A 23,534-nucleotide genomic window follows, 5' to 3' on the forward strand; every position below is an offset into this window, starting at 1 on the left:
CTCTGCTAATAAAATCGCAGATGTTGCAAATATTTAAAAAATAATAATTTCACATTGTTTTAAGAGTTTTTAGCCTACTTATAAAGTGGAATTAGGGTTAATTACCAAGCATGCGGTTTATAATAAACACACCATATAAAATGGAAATGTAAACAACAGCATCATTCATGAACAGAGACATTCAAGAATTATTATTCAGTTGATGAGTAAACAAGCTGTGCATTATGTTCACTGGTGTGAACAGTTTGTTTCAGTTATGATTTTATCTGTACGGTGGAGTGCTGATAAAAATACCAGAATTTCTTTTCCTTTTCACAGATCTTTTATACATGAAGCTTTTGCTCAAAGTATTCACTATCATACTACAGACTAGAATATTTTCCAAGTCCAATGCTGTTAGTGCACTGTGTGAGCAGCATAGTTGAGAAGTCAATTATTTTAGAGCAAGACTAGATTGGGCACATTCAGACAACAAAATAATTTTTTTGAACAATTCAGTTGGCTACAGTGGCTGTATACTGTTGTGCTTTTCTAGAACAGTTTGCATTTCCTCTACAAGTGCAATTCAGCTTCTTGAGACAGGAATAGGAATACATTAATTATTTTTATACTATGTCGCTTCTGTGACTGGCCAGCCACCTGGCAGCTTGTTTATCTCCATCAAATTTTATTTATGGAGAAGAATACTATAACTTTCATTCCTGATCACATACACATATATGCACGCTTGTTAAACTGTTAACTTGGATTGCAAGTGTGGCTTGCAAACCAAAAACATTCATGTAAGTAGGGGTCGTGCATAGCCATCTGTTAATAAGAAAGCTTTTGAACCATTCCAATAAAGGAATTTTCATGAGAATGTTTTTATTTAAAGATTGCAATTACTTAAACCTGAAAAATGATGTTCATTGTACAAGAACAATTAGCTACATTTGCTTCCATTCTTTGCTATTACTACATTATATACAGCAAAGCCCTGGGATTGGGTCCCTGTAAGAACATAAGAAATAGGAGCAGGAGTAGACCATTTGGCCCGTCAAGCCTGCTCCACCATTCAATTAAGATCATGGCTGATCTTCTACCCCATCTCCACTTTCCTGCACTATCCACATATCCCTTGATTCCCTTAATATTCAAAAATCTAATCGATCTCTGTCTTTAATATACTTAACGACTGCGCCTCCACAGCCCTCTGGGGTAGAGAATTCCAAAGATTCACCACCATCTGAGTGAAGAAATTTCTCATCTCCGTCCTAAATGGCCAACCCCTTATTCTGAGACTGTGACCCTTGGTTCTCCCCAGTACGTATTCAATAGACTCTCTCAGTGGAAGATATAGATTTTATTTGTTTATAGTGGTCAGTCCATTAACTGGAGGTCACACTGCATAGTAGCCCAGTTCAAACCGTTGCAACTACTTGGTATGGATGTCAAGTCAGTAGCTGGAAATTGACACAAAAGTGCTTTGAACTCTTACCTCCCCTCGCTCTGGATCTGTAATTCTTGTGAAGCGAAGATCACTCTGCTGCCACTTGGGATTCACACTATAACCTTGGAGTTGCCACAACTCAAAGGAAGTATTGAATGCTTTTGCTTCAATTTTAACTACAATGGAATTCACCACAATAGACATTCCTTCCACCACCTTTTCAGCAAAGCCATATTCACTGGGGAGACCAAGAACAAAACAATATTTTGCTATCATGTAACTGAATGCTGCGGCTTAATAAACTCTAACGTAGATTTTAAAACACATTCAAAACAAGAATTGTGAAACAATGTACACATCGCAGCACAACTGCAAAAGACACACCCGTAGTTTCACAGGCATGAAAAGCGGTGTGAAGGTGCAACTTAGACACTTGATTTTACAGTGAGCGAAATGGTTTGACTTGTCGGTTTAAGAAGCATTTCCAAACGTGCTCTTGAACTTTGCAAAGATCACTTTTTACCCATTTTCTTCAGGTTTAAATCAAGCAAATGGTTAAACCATTTTTTTTTATATAAATGATTCAGAAATTGCTGGGAAAGATAAAAAGGTTGGTAAATACAAAAATTGGAAAGAAAACAGAAAACAGCAAACAGACCAGGGAGAAAGAGAGACTTTTTTGGGGCAGTCAAGCCCCATAATTGACAGCAGGTAAATATGGTGAGGTACAGTGTACAGCAATGTGATATTTACACACCAGATTTTAACCACCGACAAAACTGGTTGCATTCCCACTACAGTAGCCGGTCTAATTTGAATATTCATGAGGAGCTCAGGAATAAATGGAATACATCCAAAACACTTGGTTTAGGGCAGAAATAGTGGGCAGTATGACAAAAACCTCACATAGCTCACTGAACACAGAAATGGTTTCAGAAAATTAGAAAATTGCTAATATAAAAGCAATCTTTTACAAAGAAAATCACCAGAGCGGGAGAAGCAGGCCACCACACGTGGAGCCGGCAACAGTGAGGAGGAGACCGCGGTGAAGAGGAGGACGGAGCGGCTGAGGGACATCGTGCTCCCACTGCCACGGGAAGCCATTGTATTGACTGAACGCGGCGCTGTATGTATAGCTGACGCGTCCCTACGGGGAACAAGCATTCCATTGTACTTGTTGTTACATATGGCAAATAAAGCTGAACTGAACGGAAAGTCTAGATCTTTCACTTTGGCATCTATTGTGAACAAAAACACGGCACCTTATAATGGAAGCAATTCAAACAGCATACAGGAATAAAGGCTGGCACAAGTTACAAAAAAAAACCCCATAAATCCTGAGAAATTGACTCCACTTTTTTGAGATTCGCCAGAATTATTGTATAATAAAGGCAATATGGTATCATAGTGGTTATGTTGCTGGGCTAGTAATCCAGAAGCCTGGACGATTTGATCTGAAGACACGAGTTCAAATCCCACCACGGCAGCTGGAGAATTTAAATTCAGTTCATTAATTAAATAAAGCTGGAATACAAAGCTAGCATCAGTAATGGTGACCATGAAACGACCGGATTGTTGTAAAAGCCCACCTGGTCCACTGATGTCCTTTAAGGAAGGCCCATCCAGTCCAGTCGACCCTGCAAAGAAAGGCCTCCTCACTAACATCTGGCGACGTGCCAAAATTGGGAGAGCTGTCTCACAGACTAGCAAGCAACAGCCGGACATAGTTGTACTCACAGGATCATACCTTTCAGCCAATGTCCCAGACTCCTCCATCACCAGCCCTGGGTATGTCCCATCTTACTAGTAGGACAGAACCACCAGAGGTGGCGGCACATTGGTATACAGTTGGGAGGGAGTGGCCCTGGGAGTCCTCAACATTTACTCTGGACTGCATGAAGTCTCATGGCATCATGTCAAACATAGGCAAGGAAACCTCCTGCTGATTACCACTGACTGCCCTCCCTTAGCTGCTGAATCAGTACTCCATCTTGAACACCACTTGGAAAAAGCACGGAGGATAGCAAGGGCACAGAACATACCCTGGGTGGGGAACTTCAACATCCATCACCGAGTGGCTCAGCAGCACCAATACTGACCGAGCTGGCGGAGTCCTGAAGGACATAGCTGCCAGATTGGGCCTGCGACAGGTGGTGAGAGAACCAACACAGAGGAAAAACCTACTTGACCTCGTCCTCAAGAACCTACCTGTCGCAGATGCATCTGTCCATGACAGCATTGGTAGAGGAGTGACCATACTGGAGTGACAGTCCTTGTGGAGACGAAGTCCCGTCTGTGGACGGGTGGCCCTACCATTGTGCTAAATGGGATAGATTCAGAACAGATCTAGTAGTTTAAAACTGGGAATCCATGAGGCACTGTGGGCTATTAGCAGCAGAATTGTATTCCACCACAATCTGTAACCTCATGGCCTGGCCTCACTTCACCATTGCCATCAAGTCAGGGGACCAAGCCTGGTTTAATGAGTAGTGTAGAAGAGCATGTTAGGAGCAGCACCAGACGTACCTAAAAATGAGGTGTCAACCTGGTGAAGCTTCAACACAGGACTACATGCCAAGCACCCCACCCACCCACCCCTTCAACCACGTCTGCCCCACCTGTGAGAGAGACTGTAGGTCCCGCATTGGTCTCATCAGTCACCTGAGAACTCATTTTTAATGTGGAAGCAAGTCATCCTCGGTTCCGAGGGACTGCCCAAGAAGAGGAGAAGAATGGGAACATGTCCATCCCCAATGATGGTGGAGCCCAGCACGCGAGTGGACATGAAATCGGATCAGGAGATCAGAAATGAAATAACTGCATTTAAAATAAAAATGAGAAATATTAAATAACCTAATCTAACTCGGAGGATAAAACCCCATGTCCGGACGGATTACATCCGCGCATTTTAAAAGAATCTACGGAAGAGATAGCAGAGGCATTACTACACATAATTTAATAATTCGTTAGAAAAAGGTGTAGTGCCAGAAGACTGGCAGATAGCTAATGTAATACCTATATTTAGGGAGATAGAACATGTCCAGGGAACGACAGACCAATCAGCTTAACATCGGTGGTAGGAAAAATAATGGAATCTCTACTAAAGGAGAAAATAGAAGAACATCTAGAAACCAAAAATATAATCATGAATAGTCAGCATGGATTTCAAAAAGGGAAAGTTTTGCTTGACCAACCTCACTGAATTTTTTGAAGAGGTAACAGAGAGTAGACAAGGACAACACAGTAGATGTAATTTATCTAGAATTTCAAAAGGCCCTCGATAAGGTACCACATAATAGACTAATGAATAAAGTCAGAGAATGTGGAGTCAGGAGACAAGTAGCAGAATGGATAACTAGTTGGCTTCAAGACAGGAAGTAGGGGTAAAGGGCAGCTATTCAGAGTTTAAGAAGGTGGGAAATGGTGCTCCACAAGGGACCACTGTTATTCACAATTTAGACTTTGGGATGAAAAACAGTGTCTAAACTTGCAGATGACACCTATTTTTTTTTTGCGGGGGGAGATAGTCAATACTGAAGAGGACTGCGACAAATTACAAGACGACATTAATAAACTTGCAGAATGGGCATATAATTGGCAAAATGAATTTCAGCAGATAAATGTGAGGTATTACATTTTGCTGAGAAAAATAGGGAAGTCACTTATTTCTTGGAAAATACCAATCTATATGGGGTAGAAGAGCAAAGGAATGCACACATCACTAAAAGTAGCGACACAGGTTAACAAGGCCACAAAAAAAGCAATCCAAGCACAAGGGTTCATTTCTCGAGGGATAGAATTGAAAAGTAGAGAAGTTATGCTAAACTTGTATCGAACCTTGGTTAGACCGCACAGAGTACTGCATGCAATGCTGGTCGCCATATTATAAAACGGATGTAGAGGCACTGGAGAGGGTGCAAAAAAGATTTACAAGGATGATATCAGAAATGCGAGGGTATACCGATCAGGAAAGGATGAACAGGCTGGATCTCTTTTCTCTTGAAAAGAGAAGGCTGAGGGGTGACCTAATCGAGGTCTTTAAAATTATGAAAAGTTTTGATAGAGTGGATAGAGAGAGAATGTTTCCACTTGTGGGGAAGAGCAAAATTAGAGGCCATCAATATAAGATAGTCACCAAGAAATCAAATAGGGAATTCAGAAGAAACTTCTTTACCCAGAGAGTGGCAAGAATGTGGAACTCGCTACCACAAGGAGTGGCTGAAGCGACTAGTATAGATGTATTTAAGGGGCGGCTAGATAAGCTTTTGAGGGAGAAGGGAGCAGAAGGTTACACTGCTAGAATTAGATGAGGAAAGACGGGAAGAGACTCAAGTGGAGTATAAATGCCACATGGACTGCTTGTGCCAAATGGCCTGTTTCTGTGCTGTATATCCTATGTAATCCATCTCGGCCTCCTCCTGACGTCCCCATCATCACAGAAGCCAGTCTTTAGCCAATTCGATTCACTCCACATGTCAAGAAATGGCTGAGCGCACTGGATACAGCACAGGCTATGGGCCCCGACAACATCCCGGCTATAGGGCTGAAGACTTGTGCTCCAAAACTAGCCGCGCCTTTAGCCAAGCTGTTCCAGTACAGCTACAACACACTGGCATCTACCAGACAAAGTGGAAAACTGCCCAGGTATGTCCTGTCCACAAAAAGCATAACAAATCCAATCCAGCCAATTACCGCCACATCAGTCTACTCTCAATCATCAGCAAAGTGATGGAAGGTGTCTTGACAGTGCTATCAAGTGGCACTAATATCACCAATAATTTGCTCACCGATGCTCAGTTTGGATTCCGACAAGACCAATCGGCTCCAAACCGAGCCCGAATAAAATTGAAGTCAATGGGAATCAGGGGAACACTCTCCACTGGCTGGAGTCATACCTAGCACAAAGGAAGAGGGTAGTGGTTGTTTGAGGCCAATTGTCTCAGCCCCAGGATATCACTGCAGGAGTTCCTGTTGTATCTGTTCTGACAATGCTGGCTTCCATACTCGCGCTTCCAATATGTCTTCCTTTTTCCTCAACCGAGGATTCCCCTCTTCCGTGGTTGACATGGCCCTCGATTGTGTTCGTTCCCTTCCCCTCCCTCCCAGAACCATGATAGGTTTCCCCCCCCTTGTACTCGCCCTTCACCCTACTAGCCTCCACATTCAATGGATCATCCTCCGCCATCTCGAGCGTGATCCCACCACCAAACACATCTTCCCCTCCCTTTTCAGCATTCCGAAGGGACCGCTTCCTCCACGATAACCTGGTCTACTCCTCAATCATCCCCAACACCTTCTCCCCTTAGCACCTTCCCATGCAAGCGCAGCAGATGCAACACCTGCCCGTTTACCTCCTCCCTTCCCACTGTCCAGGGCCCCAAACACTCCTTCCAGGTAAAACAGCGATTTGCTTGTACTACTTGCAATTTAGTTTACTGTATTCACTGCTCAAGATGCGTTCTCCTTTACATTGGGGAGGAGATATGCAGATTGGGTGACCGCTTTGCAGAACACCTCTGTTCAGTCCGTAAGCATGACCCCGAGTTTCTGGTTGCCTGTCACTTTAATTTCCTGCTCCACTCACACTCTGACCTCTGTCCTCTGTCCTCGGCCCCTTACACTGTTCAACAAAACTCAATGTAAGCTTGAGGAACAGCACCTCATCTTTCAATTAGGCACTTTACAGCCTTCTGGACTCAACATTGAGTTCAACAATTTCAGACTAACATCTGCCCCCATTTTTTCCAGATGGCAACTGTTGATGGTTTTGCCATTCCCATTTACACCTCTTCTACACCCATCATTTGTTTCTTTACTTGTGCCATTACCATCTCCTTTTGCTTTGTACAATCATACCTTTTGTTAGTTAATCATTCCTGCCTTCCACCCTATCACAGACCTTTCCTTTTGTTCTCTCCTCCCCTCCCTGCCCCTGCACTTGCTTAATATCTGTTACATCTCTAACTTTTTCCAGTTGACGAAAGGTCATCGACCTGAAACATTAATTCGGTTTCTCTCTCCACAAATGCTGCCTGACCTGCTGAGTGCTTCCAGCATTTTCGATCCTCAGATAATGAGGATGCAGCAAGACCGAGACAACATTAAGGCCCAGGCTGACAAGTGGCAAATAACATTCATGCCACAAGTGCCAAGCACGTCACACAAGTGCCAGGCAATGACCATCTCCAACAAGAGAAAGTCTAATCACCTCCCCTTGACATTCAATTTCATTACCATCATCGAATTGCCACCATCAACATCCTGGTCCTGGGGTCACCATTGAGCAGAAATTTAGCTGGACCAGCTATAAATGCTGTGGCTACAAGAGGTCAGAGGCTAGGTATTTTGCGTCGAGTGACTCACCTCCTGACCGGTGTCCCCTGTAAAGTGCGCGGCTGTGCACTGCTTCAGGGCAGTTTGCATTTCAATGTAAAAACCACGCATGTGTGGTATTTTAAAGGGGCTGCGCAGGGCCAAAAAAAATTACAGTTAACATAGCTCCTGACTCCCCAAAGCCTTTCCACCATCTACAAGTCAGGAGTGCGATGGAATACTCCCCACTTCCCTGGATGAGTGCAGCTCCAACAACACTCAGAAGCCAGACACCATCCAGGACAAAGCAGTCTGCTTGATTGGCACCCCATCCACCACCTTAAACATTCACTGCCTCCACCACCGGCGTACCGTGGCTGCAGGGTGGACCATCTACAAGATGCAATGCAGCAACTTGCCAAGGCTTCTACGACAGCACCTCCCAAATCCGCGACCTCTACCACCTGGAAGGACAAGGGCAGCGGGCGCATAGGAACACCACCAGCTCCAAGTTCCCCTCCAAGTTACATACCATCCTGACTTGGAAATATATCGCCGTTCCGTCATCGTTGCTTGGTCAAAATCCTGGAACTCCCTCCCTAACAGCACTGTGGGAGTACCCTCACCACAGACTGCAGCGATTCGAGGCGGCAGCTCACCATTACCTTCTCGAGGGCAATTAGGGATGGACAATAAATGCTGGCCTTGCCAGCAATGTCCACATCCCATGAATAAATAAAAAAACATTGTACTTTCCCTTCAAAAAGCATTTGATGGGACTGTCGACAGGAGACTTTCAGCTAAAAAGTGGAAATTGAAAATCGGCAAAGTGATTACAAAAAAGGTAATTAATAGTTGGTTTGATTGGGTAACGGATTAGCTGTCACCAAATGATCACACCAGAAAGCCTTGATATTTACACTCTTTCACAATCTTGATAAAAATACAAGTTTATTGAACGTAGGATATTTGGAGGAGCAATATGGTTCCCATTTAACTACAGAAGCTTAGCAACTGAGTAGATATTACTTAACAGTTAAGTTTTGGGATGTGTTATTGCTGCCAAAAGTAAAATGCAACAGTTGAACTGATGTTGAAAAACGTCACTACATGGCAACGATTACCAAGGTATGTGAATGTTCGACATTTAAGCAGATCAATAAGTTTAAAGAAAACATATGAAATTACTTGGGGCAAGAAAAGGGGGGAAAGTCGACAGTAGGAAGTGAACAAACCACAAACTGGAAAAAAAGTTCATTAACCCTTCAGTACTGGCAGATGTATCGAAGGAAGGATTGACGGATTGATTTATATAGTGCCTTTCATGTCCTCAGGAAGTCCTAGAGTACTTCACAATCAATTAATTACTTTTGAAGTGTAGTCTCTGTTGCTACACAAGCAAAGAGGGTAGCCAATTTGTGCACAGCAAGGCTCCATTAATAAAGACTAGTTAGTCTGTTTTTGATGGCGTTAATTGAGGAATAAAGGTTGGGAAAACCCTGCTCTCATTCAAATAGTGCAATGGGATCAGCTATGTTTACCTGAACAGACAGATGGGGCTTTGGTTTAACATCGCATCAAAGATGAGACCTCTCCAAATACTGCACTGAATCATCAATGTAGATTATGTGCTCAAATCCAGGGGTGTGGCTTGCACTCACAACCTTCTGACTCAGAAGAAAGTATGAGCACTGATACAAGCTGACACTTATTCTCAAGTGGCCTTATTAAAAAAAAATATAAAACCAAACAAAGTAAGGCCTAAATTTATGCTAATAAAAGTTACTCGTATCAGAAGACATTTCATTACTGTAACTTCAGCAGTTTTAAGTTAATAGCCAAACTAAAAAAACACTTTAGTTCTACTACTGCATCTTCTCTTCTCCTTCCTCCCCCCCCCCCCCCCAAACCACATTCCACTTTTGATATTGTAACTTCACTTCTCACTTCAAAGATAGCGACAGATTAAGTGAATGGGCAAAACTGTGGTAAATGGATTTCAATGTAGGCAAATGTGAGGTCATCCACTTTTGGACCCAAAAAGGATAGAACAGGGTACTCTCTAAATGGTGAAAAGCTAAGAGGAGACCTGGGGGTTCAGGTACATAAATCATTAAAATGTCATGAACAGGTACAGAAAATAAGCAAAAAGGCTAATGGAATGCTGGCCTTTATATCCAGAGGACTAGAATACAAGGGGGTAGAAGTTATACTGCAGCTGTACAAAACCCTGGTTAGACCACACCTGGAGCACTGTGAGCAGTTCTGAGCACCACACCTTAGGGAGGATATATTGGCCTTGGAGGGAGTGCAGCGTAGGTTTACCAGAATGATACCCGGACTCCAAGGGTTAAGGTACGAGGAGAGATTACACAAATTAGAGTTATATTCCCTAGAATTTAGAAGGTTAAGAGGTGATCTGATCGAAGTTTTCAGGATATTAAGGGGAACAGATAGGGTAGATAGAAATGATTTCCACTGGTTGGGGACCCTAGAACGAGGAGGCATAGTTGACAAATTAGAGCCAGACTTTTCGGGAGTGAAATTAGGAAACACTTCTGCACACAAAGGGTGGTGGAAGTTTGGAACTTTCTTTCACAACGGCAACTGATGCTAGATCAATTGTTAAATTTAAATCCGAGATTGATAGCTCTTTGTTAACCAAAGGTATTAAGTGATATGGGCCAAAGGCGGGTATATGGAGTTAGAGCGCAGATCAGCCATGATCTCATTGAATGGCAGAACAGGCTCGAGGGGCTGAATGGCCTACTCCTGTTCCTATGTATAAATCCGTTGCAGCAATGTCACACGTATGATAAAATAGTGAATTACGTAGCTAGGAATTGACTGCACCAAGCCCTTTAATACAATACAAAAGTATTGGATTACTGATGATGAAAAACAGATGGCTCACATATCCTTTTCTCCTATCTACTCGCTTATGAAGACAATAGAATTCACTCGGAAAAATACATGCTTCAACATTTTAAAATTCTTATCTTATTCTAAGCCACAGAATCACCAAGGAATTTGTATGTAGTTCATTGTTGCCTTTGATCATGGGGTTTCCTCTATAATTAATGTGTCTGCCGGTTCACAAGTCATGAAATAACTAAAAGGTCAGGTATAATTACAGTAATTGCAGGGGTGCAATATTTTGTACTCATTAGTATACTGGAATATGGAGGTTCTCAGCATGGGGATTACTTCAAATGCTTGCCTTTCAGAGGAAAATTTGTCTGCCACAATTCTTAGCTTTTAAAAGGGAGACAAGTTGCAGCAGTGTTTTTAAAGGGGCGGTCTGGGTGAAACCGAACGAGATTTTGAGCTCCGTTACTTAACGTATGACAAGAGCACAGTCGAACAAAGAAAGACAATGAACCTAAACTGGCTGTACTGAAAGGATTAATCAGTGAAATTGCTGTAATGATCACCTGGATTGGGCAGGTTAGCTAAATTGGAGCAAATTGCGGAAACCAAAACAATTTTTTTTGGGAGGGGAAGAAATATTAAGTAGTCAAAAAGCAGCTATTTAAATAAAATTGTAATTTTAGATAAATTAACTGTGGCCTTAAGTTGTGGGTGGGGCAGGGGGGTGAAATCAGACCCACCCTTCCGTGTGACCAATGAAAATAGGGGGCTGTTTTACATCATTTCAAAATACTTTTAATAAGCAGCACAATACTGGGGCAACTGGTTGCATGAAACATTTTTATTTCTAAGGTGCTCATCAAGAAATGTTTAACTGAATATCAGATCAATACTCAAGCGAGAGGTTTAAATGTACGATTAAAATACATGAAATATCTACAGATCTGTGCCCACAATTGCTGAACTCTGGGGAGGGGAGAGAGGAGGAAATAAAGACGGAGCACTGGCTCTCCCCGGCGGGAAGGAAACAGCAGCTTGGCAGCTGACCTTTGTTGTGCTGCACCACAATATCTAGGTTGACTTGTACATTTTTTGTTCCTTACTTCAGACCTGTCTTAAGCTGAACAATATTCTTGCTGTTCACACCATGGCACAACAGAAAGCAGACCAAGTTCCCACTGAGATATTTAGTCACTTCTTTATTATTCAAGTTAGACCCATTTGTTCGTATCCGAGTACCAAGTCTGTGCATGAGTATGGAATGAGTCAGACAATGCAGCTATAAACAGCGCTTCTCATAATAAGCCAGTCTAAGATTGTTGTATTTGTAGATCAAGTTTATGATGTTTTAAATAAAATGTTGGTTGACACTCCCTTCCTTACAGTCCTGGATCTTTGAGAAAATTGTATGCAAATGTACAATGTCACTTACAGTACTGACAAGATGCAACATTTTTAACAACCACACCCCAAGCCTTGTATAACAGACGACATATTGTTTAGGGCAGTGATCAAACATATGACATCAGTATTGTTCAAGATTAATTTACCCATTTGCCTCAACTGCAATGCGAAATAAAGATTTTTTCATTACAGATAAAGTAGATTTTCTGACAACTCTTTACAAAAATCACATCATACAAAAATCTGACGGCTTGTGTGCGTCTCTCCCTCCTGTTCTGAAGGTGCCAATTCTCATTTAGGCATGGTTCCATGGGCACCAGCAACTTTCCATTTTGAGCCTGTTCCTCGAGTGTAGGCGACTATTCAATGTCAGGGCAGGGCATCACAGCAAAGCCCAATTCAATCTCTAACACAGTGTCATGAGTCACCGAAAAGCTAGCATAAACCCTGGACACTGCCCCTCACCTTCCCCATGCAGAGGTGCGGAGGCCAATTGAAGTGCACCTATTTATACTCTGGCTGAGATGAGCCGATTCAGCACACATCAAGGATCAAATTTGGAACTGTATTGTTCCACTCCAAGCAGCATACTTACAAACTGAGCCATTGTACTAAGCTGCGTTTTAAAATAAGCTGCAAAGCTTCCAGTCACACAACCATGCCTTACTTTCCATTTCTTAGAACTCATCTATGATTGGTATACATTCATTTTTGTCAGCTTAGCTCAGTTGGTAGCGTTCTCAAACAACACTCCAAGATGTGAGTAGATAACCTAGGTTAACAAACCTTTGCAGTACGAGGGGAGTGCTTCATTGTCAGAGGTGCCATCTTTCAGATTAGATGTTAAACAGTTTTTTTTTTTTTTATATTCGTTCATGAGATGTGGGCTTTGCTGGCAAAGCCAGCATTTATTGCCCATCCCTAGTTGCCCTTGTTCTAGTGAATGTTAAAGATCCATGGCACTATTTGAAAAACAACAGAGTGCTCTCCTGGCGTCCTAGCTAACACAGTTCATTTATCCAATGCAATATCAATTAACTGATCATTCATCTCATTGTTCTTGGCGGGAACTCACTGTGGACAGCATGGCTCTGCGTTTGCCTACGTAATAAGTGCACTTCAAAGTTATTCATTGTATGTTTAATGCGCTGGTGTTTGAGATGTGATCAGGTGCTATGTAAATGCAAGTCTGCCGATCTTAAGAGTCTCACACAAACATGCGGCATCTAAAATGAGAGTAAGTGCACCAGAAAAAAATTGTTTGCCACAATATTTGTATTTAAAACATTAGCTGTTGTCACTGTGCTCAATTATGTAGCCATGTTATTTATTTTGCCTTATGCTTATTGTTCACCTATACATATTCAATATATAAAAATGGTTCAATTGGTATTTTTTTTTAAACGAATATCTCTCAACGGTAAGTGAGAATCTGGTTATAAAATTACCAACGTAATATACTGACCTTTGACCTGCTGTAATGGCAATTGGAGATGGCCCATTTGGTGGTCGAGGTTCCTCACAGGTTCTCATCTCCACCTCCACTTTATCTAGGAACTAGGGAAAAGGAGACGAGGGGGAAAATAATCTTGAAAATGTTAAATTGCAAGTGAATGGTAATTGCAACTTTTATCCCAAAAGTCTACAGGAATCATTTCTGGAGCTAAAACTCTACACGACTCTAAACTTTATTTTGACACACAATGGGCCAGTAATTCCTGTCCCAGCGCGTGAGTACGGACGGGGTACTCACGTGTGGGCCTGGAGGAATTGACGGTTTTCAGCATGCACAGCGCATGCGGGGAAAACCGGCATTTCCTCTCCTCTGACCCAAGGGGTTAAGAGGCGGAACGCGTACGACATATCAGGCAGCGCGTGCGCGCTGAATTTCCTTTTTTTGTAACGAGTTGCCCGTGCGTAAAGGCCTCCGGTTTTTACGCTTGAAAATACCAGACGTAAGTACTTAGTTTTACAGGTAAGTGGTCTATTAATAGAATTTAGAAATTTTTTTCCACAGGTTTATTATTTTTGAAGAATTTACAGTAAGGTAAGTGTATTTTTAGACCCTATTTGTTAAAAAAAAAAAATTCTTTTTAAATTTGATTAATTGTTTAAAATAGTTTTTTTTTTTTTTATACAGTTATTCATAGTTCATTTATTTAGTGGGATGTTTTTTAAACTTTTATTTGTAGTTTAAGTGCTGTTTTGGGCGCCCTGAGTTTTCATGAGTTTCACAGTTCTTACTATCAAACTCATGAATGAACTTTTGCAACCTCCCAAACATCATCAAGTTTGCGGATGATACCACGGTAGTAGGCCAGATCACCAACAACGATGAGTCAGTCTACAGGGAGGAGGTCCAGCATCTCGTGAAGTGGTGCGCCGATAACAACCTGGCCCTTAACATCATCAAGAAAACCAAAGAAATCATTGTGGACTTCAGGAAGTCTAAAGGCGGAAGTCACACCCCCATCCACATCAATGGGGCTGTGGTGGAAAGGGTGGACAGCTTTAAGTTCCTCGGAGTCCACATCACAGAAAACCTCTCCTGGTCCCTCAATACCTCCTCTCTGGTGAAGAAGGCCCAGCAGCGCCTATATTTCCTAAGGAGGCTGAAGGGATGTAACCTGTCACCCCTGATCCTCTCTAACTTTTACTGCTGCACAATAGAGAGCATCCTGACGAACTGTATCACAGTATGGTATGGCAGCTGTAGCTACTATGACCAGAAAGCCCTGCAGCAAGTAGTCAAAACTGCCCAACGCATTAACGGCACCCGGCTACCGACCATATAGAGCACATATACCAGAAACGCTGTTTACGGAGGTCACGGACCATCATCAAAGACCCTACCCACCCCAGCCACAGTCTGTTCGCCCTCCTGCCATCTGGGAGACGCTACAGATGCATTCGCACCCGTACGACCAGATTTAGGAACAGCTTCTTTCCCAGGGCTGTCATCCTACTGAACGCCACAAATAAACTCTAAAGCCTGCACATCTGCCAATGCACTTTATTATGGTTATGTTTATGTTAATGTATTACAAGCCAAATGTATGTTGAATGTTTAAATGTCTTAATCTAAATGTACACTCTCAGGAGCCGCAAGCCTACATTTTGTTGTACTGCACTTGTGCACTAACAATGACAATAAAGTTGATTATGATTATGATTGGTTGCCCAGTGCCCACGTGATCCCAGCCGGCTCATCAAAATAACTACGCTTTAATTCTGTTTAAACCTACTTCATATTCTTCAAAATAATTTAAAACTAATTTAAAACTTTATAAAAGTTACCTAAAGATTAATAAAAATACAAAAAATTTCTTTAAAATGCTGCTCTGCATGTAGAATTGCTTTGCAGCTTGTTAAAAATTGGGGGCGTGGCCTATGTTAAGGAGACCTCAAGGGGCGAGTCTAACTTAGACTCCGCGCTCGAGGCTTCGCACTGGCTGCACTCCTGGGCGGCGTGATGTCAGACGCTGCCCGGGAGTAAACAACTGAAAACAGGAATTGCAAGCGTCCCGGGAGCCGAACGGCAGGCGCGCCGGGTAAGTGCTCATCTGGGGCTTGCACGCGCGGCACGCCCCCGAGCCTAATTTCTGGGCCAGTATGTACACAAGAGTCAAACATGACATTTTCTTGGGTTACTGATTTAAAGTAATAGAAACTTCTGGCCTGGATACAGCATTCCCACCTCCCCCTTGGAACCAAGCAGATTATTGCATATTTTATCCCAGCATTGCATTTCTCTCTCTCCTGAGCAAGATCTAGCTAACTGATGCATTTCATTTCTGAAAATCAGATGCCTACGGTCTTAATTTTCTTCGTTGACTGTTATCTGGTCCTCTGTCCCTCTCTGGGGAAAATGTCTTCATCTAACTGCTTACTACACTTGGCCATCTATTTATATATCATTTAATTCATTTTTTTAGTATTCTGCCACCAGAAAAAGTGATACTTCACCAGGGTACAGGAATTGAGGATGCTTGGCATTATGAAGTAAATAACCCTTCTTATCTAGTCCTCATTTTATGTCACCCATATCACACTGCCACTATGCTCAACATATCTATACATTGTTTAAAAAACCAACCGTTGCTACTTTTAAAATAAATGGGACTCTAATAAAGAACATATGGCTGGGGGAGGAGAGAGCAACAAACAAATACATGGATCACAACATCTACGATAATGCTAATCAAGTCCAACCTAAAAATTATAATAGAAAACTGAATAGATGTATGGTTAATGAAAAATAGTACAGAACTTAGTCAATCATGCAGACCAGAGCAGACATATTTTAAAATTTGGAAATCCATCTTACCAGACAAATGGGGTGGGTCTTGAGCTTTGTCCATTGTATCTGAAGAAAAGAACAATGTTCAACAAATGCTTGTTAAAACAAATCACACCGAGGGACCTGCTGGGTGCTTTTGACATCAAAACCAACATGATTTATGTAACATTACTATTCAAGTTACTGTCCATTTCTTCAAAGAGTGATATATTTCAGCAATTCCACAAGACAAAATTATACCCAGAAATAAGACAGGATTGAAGTACCGAGCACACCTGTTCAGCTGGTGCAAACAAAATCTGATGCATGACTTACAAACCAAAGGGATTGGTCTATTCAACTGCCTTGTTGCTATAACTGTTGAGATAGATACAGGCTATTGTAAGTCATACTGTAATAATTTGTCGCAAGAAAACATGGAATTTGCAGCATATTAACATTTATCCCCTTGTTCTGTGCTACAACATTCTATGATGCAGTTATCATTTAAGAGGAACACACAAGAAATCCAAGATTAATGACTGGCATTCTCCACAATGAGGTTAATATGGGATAACATCACACTAGATTTTCCAGAAGTATTGTTGACCAGCTATGCAAGCTTCCAAAGCTTCATTATTTTAAGCGCTGACGTTACTTTTTAAAAATGGCCTACGGCAGTTGCCATAAGAGGCCTCTTTTACACAGGCATCTCCTTGCTTTTACTATTACGTACACTTCACATTCTGGGGATGGTGGATTGTATGCCCATTGATCGAGTAGCCTACAAACAACTGCAGCAAAAAGGTGGAACATCAGTCCAATGGCACCTGCCGCAAGAGGTAAGCTATTACAGTGAAAGTGGAGAATCCAGATGGTGAAGTGCTACAGGATCACATATGCCATCACCATTACATTACAACGAGATCATCTTCCAGCAGCTAATACTCTTAGCTTGGCCACAGTGCTCACACCTGGAGTACAGCCTAGTAACCAAGACAATTTTAGGTCCACGTGAAGCCAAATGTCACTCACATAGCGCTGGATGGTGTTTTAACAGAATGACCCTTTGTTTTTGTGCAGTACAGCTGGAATGGGTAAAGATTTTTGACAATGATACCATGTTGAAAATTCCTCTTTTCCCTTAACTCCACCCCGCCCCCCACCAAAAAAAAACCTTGCTGGAGCACTTTTGGGCGCACTCAAATTGTTGTCTGATAACTGTACTGAAACCCGGACAGGTAAAGGCCTGAATATACTCCACTTACCCTAATGGCTGCCTTGTTGCAGTATACCCTGGTTATAGCCAGCCAAGTGGGCAGATCCAACACATTTTGCAGCACTTCCTCATCCAGTTCCAGATTAGTCAGCTGACCCTCCCCTTTAAGTGTACTGAGATTGATTTTGTCAGGTGAGAGGTTCTTCGTAAACCTGAAATATGAATTTCAACAAATAAGTAATGTCTATCACTTTAATGCCATTGAGAACTCTAAATATTCTAGTCTATTATTTAAAATCTCCATTTCCAAAACAACATTAACATTTATACAAGGAGAAGGCAAAAAACAAACAGGAATTAAGGAACAACTGTCTAGGCGTGGTGAAACAGTTTGGAGAGTTGATTGAAAGCGCGGTCCCAAAGATGGGTTTTGAGAAATTTCCCCCCCCAAAAAATGGAGAAACAAGGAGGCAAGAGAACAAAACTCCAACCACCTTTGCCCCATTTGCTGAAGGCTCGGACACCAATGGTGGGACAAGGGCGAGCAAGAGAAAAAGTGACAAGTCAAAAAGGACCAAAGGTTGCTGTAGGTTGTTGCAGAGGAATCTGAAGATGAGCACTTCAAATTCATCATACAGGGAACGTGGAATCAGAGAAGGGGAGCGATGGTCAAGTGGGGTTGAATGCAAGCCTGTTGAATTTTGAACAAGTTGGGAGGATGGAGAATGGAAGACTGGCAAGAACATTGGATAAAGAGTCTAAAGGTGATCAAAGCTGGGATAATGGTATCTGCAGCAATGGGATGAGGTAGGGCTGGAGGTGGAAATAAGCGGTTATGAAGCCTTTTGCTACAGCTCTCCAACCATTTCCAAAAGACAAGAGAACTTCTGTGACTGAATAAAAAAAAGACTTGAAATGCTACTGGAACCTGTTGCATAAAACCCACATAGTTGAATATCGTTACCACTTCGGAGAGTATTTTTGTCCCCTGCAGCATGCCTGGGCAATCAGGCAGCATGTGACAGCTAATCACGATGTTCAACCCATAATCTTCAAGACCCCACAATTAGTAAATTGTTTGTTTTAATCAATCTAAACACACACTGTGCAGATTACAACAAAAGTTAATAGCTAAGTTTAATACATTGATGACTCAACTGGATTTAAGAATTTTTGCAGCATTAAACATTTCAGTGAGGTTTCTACATTCCAAGAGGCTAATGCTATTAGTATGCCAATTCATCCAGAAGAATACATTCCTTGTTTACTCTGTGCCCAGCACAGCATTTTCAAAAACAAAGAGTTTTTGTGAACAGTGAACATGTGATTCCTTGTATTAGTCACACATTTGTCAAGTAACCTCCTTCATTTCAAACAAATACTTAATTACCAAACACCTGATTCTAGTCAGATTCCCTTGCATTACAAAGCTGGGCATGCCTTCATTCAACTCTTCACTCGTGGTACATCTGTGCTGCAAATCTCATTCAGTCTTCCCACTGTCCAGGGCCCCAAACGTTCCTTCCAGGTGAAACAGCGATTTACTTGTACTTCTTGCAATTTAGTATACTGTATTCGCTGCTCACAATGCAGTCTCCTCTACATTGGAGAGACCAAGCGCAGATTTGTTATGTTCATAAATAAATAGATGTTTTTATTATGAACAGCTAGCTTGTGCTAGTCATTTATTCAGCCATGTGGACTTGTATACAGTGTCCATCTTGACTAGTGCCTCATGGGTAGCCCACTACTAAACATACAGCTCCACCTAGTGTACCATTCTAGAATGATGTTACTGATCATTACATCCCCCTTCCTTTGAGGTTAAACAAAATCCATATCAATCAACTTTCAAGAAAAATGATAAAGATGGTATCAGTAACACTTTTGTTAGTGCTCTATAAACAAACATTTTGTTTTTTCTTTTAACATCTTCACAACAGTCAACACATCTTCAAAGCTTTACTTTATGAACTCTAAGCTTTTCATTCTTTTATTATAGTTTTCTTTGTACTCAAAGATTAAGTCTATCAGGCTTTTTTACTTCATGTGTGGATCTTCTCAGCACAGGTAAGTCTGATGTGTTTGCATGAGAGCCCGTATGTGTGTTTGTGTTAGATTGTTCTGGTGGTGAGTGACAAGATTCAGTTGCGGCATCGTCATCGATTTGCTCTTGGATAGTTTCTTGTGTTTTCAGGAGGGAACGGCGGTTCCTCCTGAGAATCTGTCCTTCCTCAGTTCTAACAGTGTATGACCTTGGTCCTACTTCCTCAAGAACTGTAGCTTTCCTGTTCCATGCATTTGGATCCTCAATCCTGACAACATCATCCCTTGTCAATGGTTTCAGAGTTTTGGATGACTTGTCATAGTGTGATTTCTGTTTCAGCTTTAACAGTTGAAGTCTCTGTCTCAGTTCCTTACTCTGCTTTTCTTTTGCACAGCAGGGTAGCGTGGTGCGCAACTTGCGGCCCATTAGGAGTTCAGCAGGTTAAGAGCCACAGTCTAAAGGGGAGGCTCGGTAGCTCAGCAGGGCGAGATAAGGATCAGACTTGCTTTCTGTTGCTTTCTTCAGTAGCTGTTTGAGAACTTGAACACCTTTCTCTGCCTTACCATTCGACTGAGCATACAGAGGACTGGATGTGATGTGCTGAAAGTCATAATGTGCTGCAAACTGTTGCCACTCCTTACAGTTGAAGCACGGACCATTGTCGCTAACAGCAATCCTGGGAATTCCATGTCTGGCGAAGATGGATTTAACATGCATTATGACACTGCTTGCTGATGTGCTTGAGAGCAGCGCCATCTCAGAATAGTAGTCAATCACTAATAGATAGTCTTTACCATTCAAATGAAAAAGGTCCATACCAACCTTTTGCCATGGTGCTGTTGGTAAGCCAGCTACTATCATTGGTTCCTTTGCTTGTTTGTTTTGGTGTTTCTGACATGTCTCACATTTGCCTATCATGTTCTCAATGTCCTTATTTATGCCAGGCCAATAAACAGTGTCTCTTGCTCTCCTTTTGCATTTTTCAATTCCGAGGTGTCCCTCATGAATCCTTTTGAGCATGTCTCGACGTAGAGCCTGTGGAATGACTATTCTGTTCTGTTTTAGTAATAGTCCACTTGCGACACTTAACTCTGACCTGATGTGATCGTACTTTGGACAGGAACCTTTTGGCCAACCATGATGAATGTTCTCTATTACTGTTTGTAACACTGTATCTTTTACTGTTACTTCTGCTATTTGCTTTGATTTTGTGTCTGACACGGGCAGCGCAGCAGTGACCATACTCACATGAACATCCACGTCTTCTTCAGTAGAGCTCACATGACCCATTGTGGGTGCTCGGGATAGTGCATCTGCTAACACTATGTATTTGCCTGGTGTGTAGATCAGTTCAAAGTCATATCTTTGCAGCTTCATCATGAGTCGTTGAATCCTTGGAGACATCTCATTCAGGTTTTTTTTTTTACGATGGCAACCAGTGGGCAGTGGTCTGTCTCAACTGTGAAGGTGGGAAGTCCATATATGTAGCCATGGAACTTTTCTAGTCCAACTACCAAGCCTAGACATTCCTTTTCAATCTGGGCATATCGACACTCAGCATCAGTCATAGACCTGGAGGCATAGGCAACAGGCTTCCAATCTTCACCCTCTGCTTGTAGCAAGACCGCGCCTAGGCCATCTTTTGATGCATCCGTTGACACTTTGATTTTCTTTGTTGGGTCAAAGGTGGTGAGTACAGGTGTGGTTGTCAGCACTGTTTTGAGGTTCATCCACTCTTGTTCATGTCTTTCTGTCCATGCAAACTCATTTGTTTTATGTAGCAGGTCTCGCAGACAGGCTTGTCTTGGCTGACAAGTTCGGAATGAACTTTCCAATGAAGTTTATCATCCCAATGATGCATAGCACTCCTTTTTTGTCAGTGGGTCGGGGCATGTTGAGTATGGCGTTTACTTTTTCCATATCTGGCTCTATTCCTTTACCAGATAGATTATCTCCTAGGAAAGTGACTTCCTGGATGCCAAACTGACACTTGGCTTTGTTGAGCTTCAGTCCATTCTGGCGTATGCTCTGTGGCACTTTAGTCAGTCTCTCATTGTGTTCTTTCAGTGTGGAGCCCCAGATGATGATGTCATCAACATAGGCCCGAACTCCTTTAATTATGTGTTCCATCGCTCTATGAAAGATTTCAGATGCAGATATTATCCCGAAAGGCATTCTGAGGAAACAATACCTGCCAAATGGTGTGTTGAAGGTACAGTATTTGGTGCTCTCTTCATCCAGTTTTAGTTGCCAAAATCCTTGTGAGGCATCGAGCTTTGTGAAGTATCTGGCACCTGACATTTCACTGGTGATTTCTTCTCGCTTGGGAATCTGGTAGTGTTCACGTTTTATGATTGCATTTAAGTCCTTTGGATCCATGCATATTCTTAGATCATTGTTCTTTTTCTTTACACATACCATGGAGTTAACCCAGTCTGTTGGCTCTTCGACTTTCCTGATGACTCCTAGTGTGGTCATTCTGTTCAGTTCTTTCTTGAGCCGGTCACGCAGGGGTGCTGGAACTCTCCATGGAGCATGTACCACTGGCTGAGCATCCTCCTTTAGCTGGATCTTGTAAGTGAATGGTAGAACTCCAAATCCTTTGAACACATCCTGGAAATTACTCACTACAGAATCCACTGAGTCATCTGGTCTGCTTATGGCACAGTTTATACGGTAGACTCTCTTGACCAGTTCCAAGTCCTCACAAGCTTTGTCACCGAGTAGTGAATCAAGTCCTTCAGCCACAACAGAAAACATGAGATGATGCACTTTGTCTTTGACTGTCACTAAGTCTGCATACACCTAAGCTATCTATTTTCTGTCCATTATAGTTCTTTAGTACTGACTTTTTCTGTAATTTGGGCTTTTCTTTCATATTTTTAATGTCACTCATACTGATTAAGTTTGCTTTTGCCCCAGTGTCTAGTTTCAATGTAACTTATGCTCCATTTACCTGCAGTGGCATCATCCATTTGTCCTCTTTTACTGCATTAACTTTATGTTCAGCATTGTCCATTCCTGTGGGCTGCACATTTTCTGTATCCTTTTCTATATTGTCACATGACACCATTCCTACAAAAAATGTCTCACTTAAATCAGTGTTCTCTTTTACTGCATTAACTATGTTCTTTCTTTGTTTTTACTTTTGAAAAGCGTTGTCTGGCAAAGTGATTCTTTCCATTACACTTTGTGCACATTTTCCCAAACGCTGGGCATTGTCTTGACTGGTGCTGGTAACCACAGCGTTTACAATTGAAAGTTCCATCCTCTTATTGCTTTGCATTCCTGTTCTGCCCACGTTTCTTCCCCTTGCAGGACACAGCACCGACAGCTGCACTGTCACTCACTACAGTCACACAATTATTAATTTCACTGAAAGTCTTTGCATGCTGTTGAGCTAGCTCACTGGCATGGCATATTTTCACAGCATCCTCCAATGTTCGTTCGGTTTCTCTCAACAGACGTTCCCTGACCTTTTTATCATGAATACCAAACACAATCTGGTCACGAATCATGGATGATTTCAGTTCAGAGAAATTACATGTCTGTGCTTTCAGTTTCAGATCGGTCACAAAGCTATCAAAAGTCTCATTTTGCTGCTGTGTCCGTGAACGAAACACGTACCTCTCATAGGTCTCGTTATTTTTGGGAGAACAATGTGTTTCAAACTTCTTTAGCACGACGTCCATCTTTTCTCTATCCTCCTCTTGATCAAATACAAATGTATTAAATACCTCTATCGCTTGCTGGCCTGCAACCGTGAGCAGCAACGCTATTTTCCTTGCGTCTGGCTTCGTACCGAACCCAATGGCGGCAATGTAGAGTTCGAATTGTTGTTTGAAAGTCCGCCAATTGCAGTCGACATTCCCCGTGAGTTTCAAACCCTCCGGTGGCTTCAAATTCTCCATGTCGCGTTTCGCAATATTCAGCAGATATTACCACTCCTGGTACCATGTTATGTTCATAAATA

The 23,534-nt window shown here is 42.1% G+C and overlaps 1 protein-coding gene across 3 annotated transcripts in view; it reads right to left on the reverse strand.

The window, feature by feature from the left end:
* bltp3a (bridge-like lipid transfer protein family member 3A) overlaps positions 1-23,534 on the reverse strand; it is a 184,257-nt gene that overhangs the window by 97,456 nt on the left and 63,267 nt on the right. For 2 of the 3 annotated variants that reach the window (XM_086011508.1, XM_086011507.1), the window contains 4 exons: positions 17,564-17,726; positions 16,344-16,382; positions 13,482-13,573; positions 1,478-1,667 (listed from right to left, as the gene is read on the reverse strand). In XM_086011508.1, the coding sequence (XP_085867634.1) occupies positions 1,478-1,667; positions 13,482-13,573; positions 16,344-16,382; positions 17,564-17,726 (484 nt within the window). Of the gene's footprint in view, positions 1-1,477; positions 1,668-13,481; positions 13,574-16,343; positions 16,383-16,591; positions 17,489-17,563; positions 17,727-23,534 lie in introns of those variants that run through there. The other variant, XM_086011509.1, reaches the window with a different exon arrangement.

The sequence above is a fragment of the Somniosus microcephalus genome, chromosome 18, assembly GCF_052327205.1.
Source record: "Somniosus microcephalus isolate GS21.2 chromosome 18, FLI_Smic_1.0, whole genome shotgun sequence".
NCBI lineage: Eukaryota > Metazoa > Chordata > Chondrichthyes > Squaliformes > Somniosidae > Somniosus > Somniosus microcephalus.